The sequence below is a fragment of the Uranotaenia lowii genome, chromosome 1, assembly GCF_029784155.1.
Source record: "Uranotaenia lowii strain MFRU-FL chromosome 1, ASM2978415v1, whole genome shotgun sequence".
Lineage (NCBI taxonomy): Eukaryota > Metazoa > Arthropoda > Insecta > Diptera > Culicidae > Uranotaenia > Uranotaenia lowii.
Window position 1 is genome coordinate 210007647 of NC_073691.1, and position 12684 is coordinate 210020330.

Consider the following 12684-nt stretch of genomic DNA (forward strand, 5'->3'; position numbering starts at 1 on the left):
AACAAAACATGCGCATGCACTGGCAGCTCAAGAATGTGGAAACGCTGCGGAAACTCAAGCTTATGCAAAATACGGTAAACAAAATTCTATCGTGTTTCAATTATTTTCTACTAACTTATACATCCCTATCATCGCCATCGCCTGAATTTACAGATGAACAAAGATCCAGAATCGTTCTTGGCCAGTTCGCATCAGCAACAACAACAACAACAACAACAGCAGCCAGAAGAAGCTTCCGATAATGATCTGTGGGACGCCGAAATCGAGCATAATCTTGCCCTGCTGGAAACGATCTTAGCAGCTGGCAACACTGCCAGCAACAAACGGAGCAGTTCGAAGAGGTGAGTACGCGGTTGATTTATGGGATAGATATTCGATTCGATAGTATGGCCAAAATGACAAAGCAAAATCCATAAACGACCAATATGACAAAAAAAATGACAAAAATGACGCGCAAATGACAAAAAAAAATCTATAAATGACAAAAACGACAAACATGACAAAAATGAAAAAAATTACAAAAGTTACAAAATGACAAAAATGACAAAAATGACGAAAATGACGAAAATGACAAAAATGACAAAAATGACAATAATGACAAAAATGACAAAAATGACAAAAATGACAAAAATGACAAAAATGACAAAAATGACAAAAATGACAAAAATGACAAAAATGACAAAAATGAACAAAATGACAAAAAAGACAAAAATGACAAAAATGACAAAAATGACAAAAATGACAAAAATGACAAAAATGACAAAAATGACAAAAATGACAAAATTGACAAAAATGACAAAAATGAGAAAAATGAGAAAAATGACAAAAAATGACCAAAAATGACAAATATGACCAAGATGACCAAAATGACAAAAATGACAAAAATGACAAAAAATGACAAAAAATGACAAAAAATGACAAAAAATGACAAAAAATGACAAAAATGACAAAAATGAGAAAAATGAGAAAAAATGACAAAAATGACAAAAATGGCAAAAATGACAAAAATGACAAAAATGACAAAAATGACAAAAATGACAAAAATGACAAAAATGACAAAAATGACAAAAATGACAAAAATGACAAAAATGACAAAATTGACAAAAATGACAAAAATGACAAAAATGACAAAAATGACAAAAATGACAAAAATGACAAAAATGACACAAATGACAAAAATGACAAAAATGACAAAAATGACAAAAATGACAAAACTTTCAAAAATGACAACAATGACAAAAATGCCAAAAATGCCAAAAATGACAAAAATGACTAAAATGACAAAAATGACTAAAATGACAAAAACGACAAAAATGACAAAAATGACAAAAATGACAAAAATGACAAAAATGACAAAAATGGCAAAAATGACAAAAATGACAAAAATGACAAAAATGACAAAAATGACGATAATGAAAAAATTACAGAAACGACAAAAATGACATAAATAACAAAAATGACAACAATGCCAAAAATGCCAAAAATGCCAAAAATGCCAAAAATGCCAAAAATGCCTAAAATGCCAAAAATGACAAAAATGACAAAAATGACAAAAATGACAATAATGACAAAAATGACAAAAATGACAAAAATGACAAAAATGACAAAAATGACAAAAATGACAAAAATGACAAAAATGACAAAAATGACAAAAATGACAAAAATGACAAAAATGACAAAAATGACAAAAATGACAAAAATGACAAAAATGACAAAAATGACAAAAATGACAAAAATGACAAAAATGACAAAAATGACAAAAATGACAAAAATGACAAAAATGACAAAAATGACAAAAATGACAAAAATGACAAAAATGACAAAAATGACAAAAATGACAAAAATGACAAAAATGACAAAAATGACAAAAATGACAAAAATGACAAAAATGACAAAAATGACAAAAATGACAAAAATGACAAAAATGACAAAAATGACAAAAATGACAAAAATGACAAAAATGACAAAAATGACAAAATTGACAAAAATGACAAAAATGACAAAAATGATTAAAATGCGAAAAATGACAAAAATGACAAAAATGACAAAAATGACAAAAATGACAAAAATGACAAAAATGAAAAAAATGAAAAAAAATGACAAAAATGATAAAAATGACAAAAATGACAAAAATGACAAAAATGACAAAAATGACAAAAATGACAAAAATGACAAAAATGACAAAAATGACAAAAATGACAAAAATGACAAAAATGACAAAAATGACAAAAATGACAAAAATGACAAAAATGACAAAAATGACAAAAATGACAAAAATGACAAAAGTGACAAGAATAACAAAAATGACAAAAATGATAAAAATGGCAAAAATGACAAAAATGACAAAAATGACAAAAATGACAAAAATGACAAAAAATGAAAAAAAATGACCAAAATGACAAAAATGACAAAAATGACAAAAATGACAAAAATGACAAAAATGACAAAAATGACAAAAATGACAAAAATGACAAAAATGACAAAAATGACAAAAATGACAAAAATGACAAAAATGACAAAAATGACAAAAAATGAAAAAAAAAATGACCAAAATGACAAAAATGACAAAAATGACAAAAAATGAAAAAAAAATGACCAAAATGACAAAAATGACAAAAATGACAAAAATGACAAAAATGACAAAAATGACAAAAATGACAAAAATGACAAAAATGACAAAAATGACAAAAATGACAAAAATGACAAAAATGACAAAAATGACAAAAATGACAAAAATGACAAAAATGACAAAAATGACAAGAATGACAAAAATGACAAAAATGACCAAAATGACAAAAATGACAAAAATGACAAAAATGACAAAAATGACAAAAATGACAAAAATGACAAAAATGACAAAAATGACAAAAATGACAAAAATGACAAAAATGACAAAAATGACAAAAATGACAAAAATGACAAAAATGACAAAAATGACAAAAATGACAAAAATGACAAAAATGACAAAAATGACAAAAATGACAAAAATGACAAAAATGACAAAAATGACAAAAATGACAAAAATGACAAAAATGACAAAAATGACAAAAATGACAAAAATGACAAAAATGACAAAAATGACAAAAATGGCAAAAATGACAAAAATCACAAAAATGACAAAAATGACAAAAATGACAAAAATGACAAAAATGACAAAAATGACAAAAATGACAAAAATGACAAAAATGACAAAAATGACAAAAATCACAAAAATGACAAAAATGACAAAAATGACAAAAATGACAAAAATGACAAAAATGACAAAAATGACAAAAATGACAAAAATGACAAAAATGACAAAAATGACAAAAATGACAAAAATGACAAAAATGACAAAAATGACAAAAATGACAAAAATGACAAAAATGACAAAAATGACAAAAATGACAAAAATGACAAAAATGACAAAAATGACAAAAATGACGAAAATGATAAAAATGACAAAAAGGACGAAAATGACGAAAATGACAAAAATAACAAAAAATACAATAATGAAATAAATAAAAATAAAAAACGACAAAATTTTCAAATATTTTGCAATTTAGTTTTGTTATATTTGTCAAATTTGGTAGTTGGGTCATGTTTTTTTTTATTTTCTTTATATTAAATACTGTCATTTTTCGTTATTGACAACTTTGTTATGTGTTTTCTACACTTTTAATTAGGCTGGAACAAATATCAATTTCTTCTTTTGTCTCCCCCCCCCCCCTTCGAAATTTCCAAAAACCCGAAGGGGGAAATAAATAAAGTTTTAAGTATTTCATGGAAATTTTGATAAAAAATTCAAGTATCCGAAAGATTACAAGACCAAAAATGAAATTTTGTAAGATGGAAGTAATTTCATCATGTGTCTTCTTGATTTTATTGAATTTTTCAATAAAAAATTTCATTATTTTATAGGTTTTGTGCAATGATATAACATGCAATTTTTTGCATGCAAGATTTTGTGCAATTTATTCCAATTTATTTGTTTTTCGCATTATTTTTTATTGTCCCCCCCCCTCGTTCCAATTTTGAGTGACAAAAGAAGGAGTTGAAATTTGTTCCGGCCTTATTTGAGCAATGAGAAAGATTTACTAATAACAATTGCTCAAACGAATTTTTTTAAATATATCAAGTCCATCGAATGACGTAATTTCCCCTTTCGGATTTCATTGTGGATTTTTGTTTTTTTTAAGTTCTGGAATGATTTTCTAAGTAGGTACATATAATAAAGGTGGCTCCTGAGACACTTCTCTGGAGCCATCTTTGTTTGTTCTTTCTTATTGAAGAAATTTCCAAACGTACATTTATGAGAAAATGTTTAAATTTTTAGTTAATCTGAAGAAAACGCGCCATTATTAGGTGAACTGAAACACGTTTTTTGCGGAGCAAAATTTTTTAACATTTTCAACAGATCTCTACCCAAATAACAGTTTGGCTAACGAGATAATCTTTCCTTGCCGTTTACAGGGAGCGCAGCAAATCGGTCATCAACGAGGACATCTCCAGCTTCCTGCAGCACGTCGGTGGTTCCTCCGGCAGCAAGGATGGCAGTCGGAACTACCCGCTGCGGCGCCAAAGTGCCATCACCGACTTCAAGCCGAAGGTGTCCAAGTGGACCAAGGTGAAGGCCGCCTTCAAGTGGGAGAAAACGAGCGCCCTTCCGGTGCCGGAGCTGAAAACGGCCGACAATCCGGTCGAGGCACTGATGAGTCCTGTCAATACCGAACTCGCACGGTATGAATGAAGCCGATGCTAAGAGAAGGTTGAATGATACTCATTTAGAGGTTTTGGTGAATATTTTCAGTTATCTGCGGGTACCGTCAGTTCCGTGCGTCGGCAGCTCGGGCGATTCGGTGTTCAGCTCGTCGTCGGGTATCGTCATGAGTGGAGGTTCCGGTCCGGGGACACCCGGTGATAACAGCCTGGCCAGCTCCGCCGAAGATCTCGCCCATTTGAACGATGACAGTCGAACGGGAATTCCAAGTAAGTGTGCACACTTTCAAAATACATGTGGTACTTCCACTTTTAGCGAAGGCAGGTTGACGGCAGCATGGCGTGGGATGAATTGTTTTCGAAATCGTAAATTATAATTTTCGGAATATTTTCAATTCAACTTCGCGCACTCACTCGTAAATGTGTTTGTTTTTTTTAGTACCGCATCTGCGATGTTTTGCTTCAAGTGTATATAAGCATACACACACTTTTGGTGGGCAACACTCATTGGGATTGGAAAATACACCGCGACTATTGGTCATTTTTCAGCGGAAAAAGTAGCGTTTGGCCCAGGGGATTCTGTTGTAGGAAACGGAATGGCCAGGAGAAGAGCGATTGCCAGACCAAAGGAAATCGTTCCAACTTTCCAAACAATAAAATTCCAGCACACACTTAAAATAGCAGCAAATGGTTGGCCGCAACGGTGAAAAGTGAGAAACAAATCGTGCCAACTTCAATCTTTCATTTTGCGAGCCTTTTATTCATACAGCGGGCGAGCGCGGATATCACACAAGATGAAAGTTCAATAAATAAACATAAATCGGACCGCGGAATTAAAAGCCGACTCGCCCGGTCGATCTCTATTGTACATACCTATCTAGGCTATAATCTGGGGATGGGGAAAATGCATTTTTCAATAGAAACACAGGGGGTGGGTGAGTGCTCGTTAAGTTTGCGGGTTTAGAATCGATATTATTCATCTCTGATTCAGCACAAACGGGTGGCAATATTTTTGAACTATACGATTGCCTTCAAAATATTTACCTCCAGAACAAAAAATTTTTATCTGGGGAAATTTTTCTCCGTGAGCCTCCGTAATATCTGAAGTTATCATTAGATAATCGTATTTGAGCATCTTAAAATTAGCACAGGTGTACATATAAGACAATTTTTTTTATTATAAGCCGGGTTTGCGCCGGAGGTCTTCAAATCTTTCCCAAAATTTCAAATTTGGTTCATTTTCACGAGTTCAAAAACACATGTAATTTTTCAGATTTGAAAAAGAGATAACTTTGAACATGAAAAAAGGTAAATAAGCTTTTAACGGTGTTTTGAAGTCTCGCCTGCATCCCCGATTATTATGCGAAAAATACCAGTGTAAGTTGACTTTTATAAGTAACTTTTTTTCTGGATTTTCTCGTTCGAGATACGTATACATTTTTTAATTTTTTTTTTCTCAAATGTTTATCTAAAGTTGCGAATGAATTATCATTATTGTGTGATAGTTCATAACATAAACGCTCAAATGTCGAAGTAATGAAAGTTTCCAAAATTTCGTTCCAGTTCTATGACAAGGTTGACAAAATTACAGGAAAAATGGTATCATACAACAATTAATAGTTGTTTTTATCTTGTTTGAATGTTTCTGCCCCCATTTTTGCAGCCATGATAATTTTGTGTACTGGGAGTTTTATAATGGTAGTAGTTTACTAAAATTGTTTAAGTGTTATTTTTTTTTTGTGAAATGGCTCATTCATATGTATAACTTGATTTCAAATATTTAATTTTATTCACTAGGCATTTTAGTCTTCAGTTTATTCCTCATTGGGGGCCGTTCACTAATTATGTAAGCACGATTTTGGAAATTTTGAACCCTCCCTCCCCCCCTGGTAAGACAAAGTAAGATTTTTCAAAACCCCCCCTTCCCCCCTAGTAAGATCTTACGTTTTTAATACTTTGTGAAATTAACATGTTTTTTCAAAAATAGCTTGAAAATATCAACAATTCGAAAATCCATGCTTCAGTAAAACTTAATAACTACATTTGAAAAGCACAATTTATACAAAACAACAGATGAAACGATTTTGGAAAACATTATTTAAGATATAGCATGTTCAGGGTAACAAGCTTTGTCTTAAATAAACTTCCACAATCGAATGAACAATATAAAATCTCAATTTCGATTGAAAGATCAGCCTAGCACAAGGTACCATAAAAAATTCTTATGTTTTTGACCTGAAAATCATGAAAATAAAAAAAATGCAAAAATGTTTAATGACAATAACGTTGTCAACTTATCTAAAAGCTCAGATCTATTTCAGCGGTAAGTGATAAAGTTTTAGGAGTTTTTTTCTGGAAAATCGTTAGTAAAATTTCGAGTTAGTTTGGTAGTGTCTTTCACTCGAAAAAAATGGCCAAAAATCAAAAATTTTAAAAGCTTTACATTGATTTTTAAAGATTTTTCTTGATGAAGTCATTTTAGAAATATGTTGGATTCAAATCCTGGGATTGCAATAGAGAGAGAACACTGGTTTCTCTCATTTTAACTAAAATTTACTCATTTTCTCGCACAATTTGTTATAAATTACAACGATTTAATCATCATTGACAAACTTTCTCTCTTTCTCTCAGTCCCCCCATCATAATGCGTCACTTTCCCTTTTTGTTTCTATAAATTTCTCAATTGAAAGGATTGTTATTACGAAAAGCGAGAAGCGATATTTTTTTTCGGAAATGTGATTTAGTATTTTGGTGGCATGTTGTTTTGAATTGGTTCTCCAAAATTTTTTAAAGAACCAGCAATTTTTTTCATTAATTCAAAGAAATTTAATATTAACATAACATCAAAAATGGGTAGTGAGAAAAAATTAAACCTGAGAATATATGGCTGTGACGAATAATCAATGTAGCATTACTTACGTAAGATTTTTGGAAACCCCCCCTACCCCCCTAGTAAGAGATCGTAAGCAAATGTTAAACCCCCCCCCACCCCCCCTTTGTGCTTACGTAATTAGTGAACAGCCACTTGGTTTGCGCTGTATGAATTAAAATATGTTAGATTTAACTATTATTTTTCTATTCTGAACTTAAGAAAAATACAGATTAATAAACAAAACATAATGAAAAAAAATCATTTTGAACTTTCTTCTTCATTCGTTTTTGCACATTTGAGGATTGAAAAAATCAATAATTCTTTTTTTTAGGACAACTTATGTAATTAATAAAATAAAAAAAACAGCTTTGAAGGTTCATCTGAACATATAAAATCCATTTGTGTTTCGTTTAATGACAATAAAAAATAGTCATGTTATCACCATTGATTCCTAGGAATTTTACAAGGCAGCAGTGTAAGAAGTTATGTGGATAGGTCAAACAGTCAGATCAATACACTTATCAAAAGTGTTTCCAGATGATATTCCTGAGTCCAGTCTCTCAAATAAAAAAATTCTGGCTAGGATGCCGAGGTGGCCTCGGTCCTAAAGCACGATTTTTTTAAAATCCATTTCCTTATTTTTCCTATCTATTGACTACTAGGACGTGGCCGGCGCCATTATTGATGTATAAAGAGAAAGCATGGTGAAAAATGTGAACAACCAACAAAATAACAAATAACAAAAAGAACGTAAATAAAAAAAAACATATAAATAACAAATCACAAAATGGCTGAAATGCCAAAAATTAAAAAAATATATAATGATAAAAATGATCAAAGTGAAAAAAACTGCTAAAAATACAAATTAAAAAATAAAACACGTAAAAGACAAAAATAACAGTAATGGCAAAAAAAACTTCCACTGATTAAAAAGAAAGTAGGTACATAGATGAGGTTTCTTCTGACAAATGAATTTTGTCTATAAGAAAAAAAAAACTAAAACAGAAGTGGTTTAAAACTATTGTTAGTTGAAATAAATCAGTGGATTGACTCTAATAGGTTTTGTGAGCCTACTTGGTTGTATAATTCTACTGAATCAAAGCAATCGAAAGATTTTCTTTAATTCAACCATGGTTTGAATGGATGGTTGAATTAAAGGGATTCTTTCGATTGCTTTGAATCAGCAGTGGATTGAGACTTATGGTTTAAAAATGTGCTTTTCATTGCTAGTTGATAGTCCTGTTTTGAGTAATATTTTTAGCGGAGTAAGATTTCTTTAACGAAACTTAAAACTCCTATTGATACAAAGAATGCACTTTTACATTGAATATATATATATATATATATATATATATATATATATATATATATATATATATATATATATATATATATATATATATATATATATATATATATATATATATATATATATATATATATATATATATATATATATATATATATATATATATATATATATATATATATATATATATATATATATATATATATATATATATATATATATATATATATATATATATATATATATATATATATATATATATATATATATATATATATATATATATATATATATATATATATATATATATATATATATATATATATATATATATATATATATATATATATATATATATATATATATATATATATATATATATATATATATATATATATATATATATATATATATATATATATATATATATATATATATATATATATATATATATATATATATATATATATATATATATATATATATATATATATATATAAAGCAATTATCTGTATGTTTGTTTGTTTGTTTGTTTGTCCTCTATAGACTCAGCCGCCTTAAGAGCTAGAGATCTGAAATTTGCCATGGATGCTCATTAGGACTAGGAATGATGAAAAATGTTTTTAGATTTTTGGACGACCCCTTCTGAAGGGGGTTGTCCATACAAGACAAATATTGTTTTCACGTTATTGACGTTATTTTCCGTCGGATTGTGATGAAAATTTGCACATGAGTGTTTTGAGAGACGAGCAATCGATTGCAGCTATCAAATTTAGGGTCAGGGGTCGGCCAAAGGGGTCGTCCATATCCACTGATTAATGTTTTTGCGATATTGGCGTTTTTATAGATCGTATTGTGATGAAAATTAGCACATGAGTGTTTTGAGGGACGAGCAATCGATTTCAAGTTTCGAATTGCGGATCAGAAGTCGGCTGAAGGAGTCGTCCATACCCAACTTTAATGTTTTTGCGATTTTGACGTTATTCTACATTGGATTGAGATGAAAATTTCCGCATAGGAGTTTTGAGGGACGCTCTTTTGCTTTCAGGTTTCAAATCTTGATTCAGGGGTCGGCAAAAAAGGTTATTATCTGTTCACTGTTTTTACGATATTCTCTTGATTGAGCATAGAATTGTAATGAAAATTGACACATGGGAGTTTAACAGAAAAGATAATTGATTTCAGGAGTCAAGTTTTGAATCGTGGTAAAAAAAGGCCGTCAATGTTAGTTGCTCACTGTTTTCGCGATATTGTCGTGATCATGCATCGGATTGAGATGAAAATGTTCAGATGAGGGTTATAAACTATGAGCAATTGACTCCAGGTAGCATGTTCCGTGTCAAGGGTCGGCGAAAGGGGCGTCTATATTCACTGTTCGCTGTTTTCAAGTTCCTGACGTTATTTTACATACAATTTGAAAAAAAAAATGGCACAAGGGAGTTGTGAGGAACGTAAAATTGGTTTTAATTATCGAATTTCGGGCCACGGGACAGAAAAAGAGGGTTTCATTAAAAGTTCAGTGTTTTGTGCAATAATTTTGTTCGAGGCAGTTAATTGATACCAATTTTAGTGTGAAGGTCAAGCAAAAGAGTCGTGCACATAAACAAATAGGACATGTTTCTGCCATAATGTCTAGATTTTGCAACCGATCGAGAAAAAAACACTCTCACATAAATTTTAATAAAAATCCAATCAACCGTTTAATTTGAATTTCAAGTAATAGTAATAATAGCGACTTTAAACACTGTTGAATTTTTTCCCCAAAATTGTTGAAAGAATGTTTCGAATTCATTTTCTAAACTCATTTTGACGTACCAATGATTTGAAGCGAAAAGAAGTTCGTACGGGATCAGCTAGTATATTATAAGAAAGTAGCAATCAACATCAGATATATGTAAAAGGATAGGAAGATCCTTCACTGTGGGAACACGCATTTCTTTATCATTGTAGTCTACTTCCAACAGGACGTTTTCAAAACACAAAAAAAAGCAAATAACCCGACAAATCGAGACGGGGGAAAAACAAACACATTTTCCCTAACCAACGAAGAAGGCTGGGAGGGACGAAAAAAGCGAATCTTGTGAGACACAAGAATATTTCCCGTGAAAAATAACCTGCGGGTGTGTGTTTATACACACATACACATACACATTATTGCTGGGTACCGTGCCGTGCCACTTAAGATGTGTGAAAATATGTTATGACATAATCGCGATATTTTTAACCCCAACGGCTCTCGTCATGTCTCTCTAGTGTTTTTTTTTTGTGTTTTAACTTTTTGCTCTCCTTCTTTCCCTTCACGTAGAGGTGGATGTGGAAATTCGCGGATGGGTGGTCAAAAGAACTAAGAGCGAAGGGGAAGAGAAGAAAAACACTGTTTGGTGGTGAATGCATACACTTGATCGATATCGAGTTGATGCATGCACGGTGATTTGAATGGAAAGGAAAAACTGACCCTATCCCCCTTCATTGATTGTAGGGAAGTTGATCTGATGAATTTCCGAACCTTTCACCCTAAATTATTAAACTAGAATTTTTCATGGTTTTGTCATATTGACAATTTAAAAAAGGAAACTTCAATAGATCAACAATTTTGATAGTTTTAGAGTATTTCCATTATTTTGCTTATTTTTTTACAATTTCAAATATTTTTAACATTTTGTAAAAAAAAAACAAAACCAAAAAGATGGCAAATTTAAAAAAAAATCTACCCTGAATTTCAATAGCTTTTTTGATTGAAATTTCATGTATTCGATTTTTCCCCTAAAATTATTCAGCTATGTGGTACGAAAACGTCAAACAACGCTCCCAATTCTGGACAGTCGACAGAGTTTGTGAGGATATCGTATACAAACATTCATGTTTTTCTTTGGCTCAAAAGATGTTATAGACAGAAGAGCACACATTTGTGGGTAGGGCTGTAGTTTTACGGGGTTTCGCCAGGGCAGTCGACGTAGTGCATAACGAAGAATTTTTTTTCTGAATTCGTTCGATATGGACAGAATGGTAGGGTGCCCAAACTGGTGCCGCATATTCCAAGACACTTCGCACCAAAGAACAGAAGACTGTCTTGAGAGCATATGGATCCTCAAAGCTTAAAGTATTTCGAAGGCTTTAGCCGTACATCCTTAATGGTGACAACTCTTTCAAGCGGAGTACCACTAAAAGCGAAATAGAAGACCAATGAGTTTCTGTTTCTAAAAAAGCTGATGCACTTGCATTTTTCGGCGTTCACTTCCATTCCATGTTTTCCAAACCATACGTGAAGTCTTGAAACGCAGCGCAGTCCACTCTTGAGCCAACGATCCGGTAGATTTTCAACTCATCTACAAACAGTAGTTTTGGTGGTTGGAGGAAGGTTGCTAAGTCGTTTATAAAAATCACGAAGATAATTGGTCCTAAGTGACTACCTTGCGGAACACCAGACGGCACATCAAACACAATGGAGTGAATTCTACGGATGTTTACGAAGCCTTGTCGTTTAAGCAAGTAGGAGTGCAACCATTTGGTTACCCATTCAGGGAAACCATAGCGTTTAATTTTCTCTATCACGATCATATGAACCGTCGAAGGCTTTGGCAAAGTCGACGTATATTGAATCCACTTGCAGTTTTTTTTTTATCAGCTGCAGCTTGCAGTTCACTGGCATAGCACTTCAAGTTGATCAACGTTAATCTTTTCCGGATAAACCCATACTGGACCTCGGCAAGTAGCTTCTGAATAGAGCCTTTTGTACATCAAAACTTCAAGCACTTTTGAAAAACAGCAGAAGACTGAAATTGGCCGGTAGTTCTCCACACGATGA

General features: G+C 31.5%; 1 protein-coding gene across 1 annotated transcript; it reads left to right on the top strand.

Moving 5' to 3' along the window:
• The first annotated feature begins 6 nt into the window (after positions 1 to 6).
• Positions 7 to 11267, top strand: LOC129738347 (uncharacterized). Its single transcript, XM_055729531.1, has 5 exons — positions 7 to 74; positions 154 to 341; positions 4453 to 4719; positions 4790 to 4968; positions 11185 to 11267. The coding sequence occupies exons 1-5, from the start codon at positions 9 to 11 to the stop codon at positions 11265 to 11267; spliced, it is 783 nt and encodes a 260-aa protein (XP_055585506.1). The 5' UTR covers positions 7 to 8.
• The last annotated feature ends 1417 nt before the right edge of the window (positions 11268 to 12684 follow it).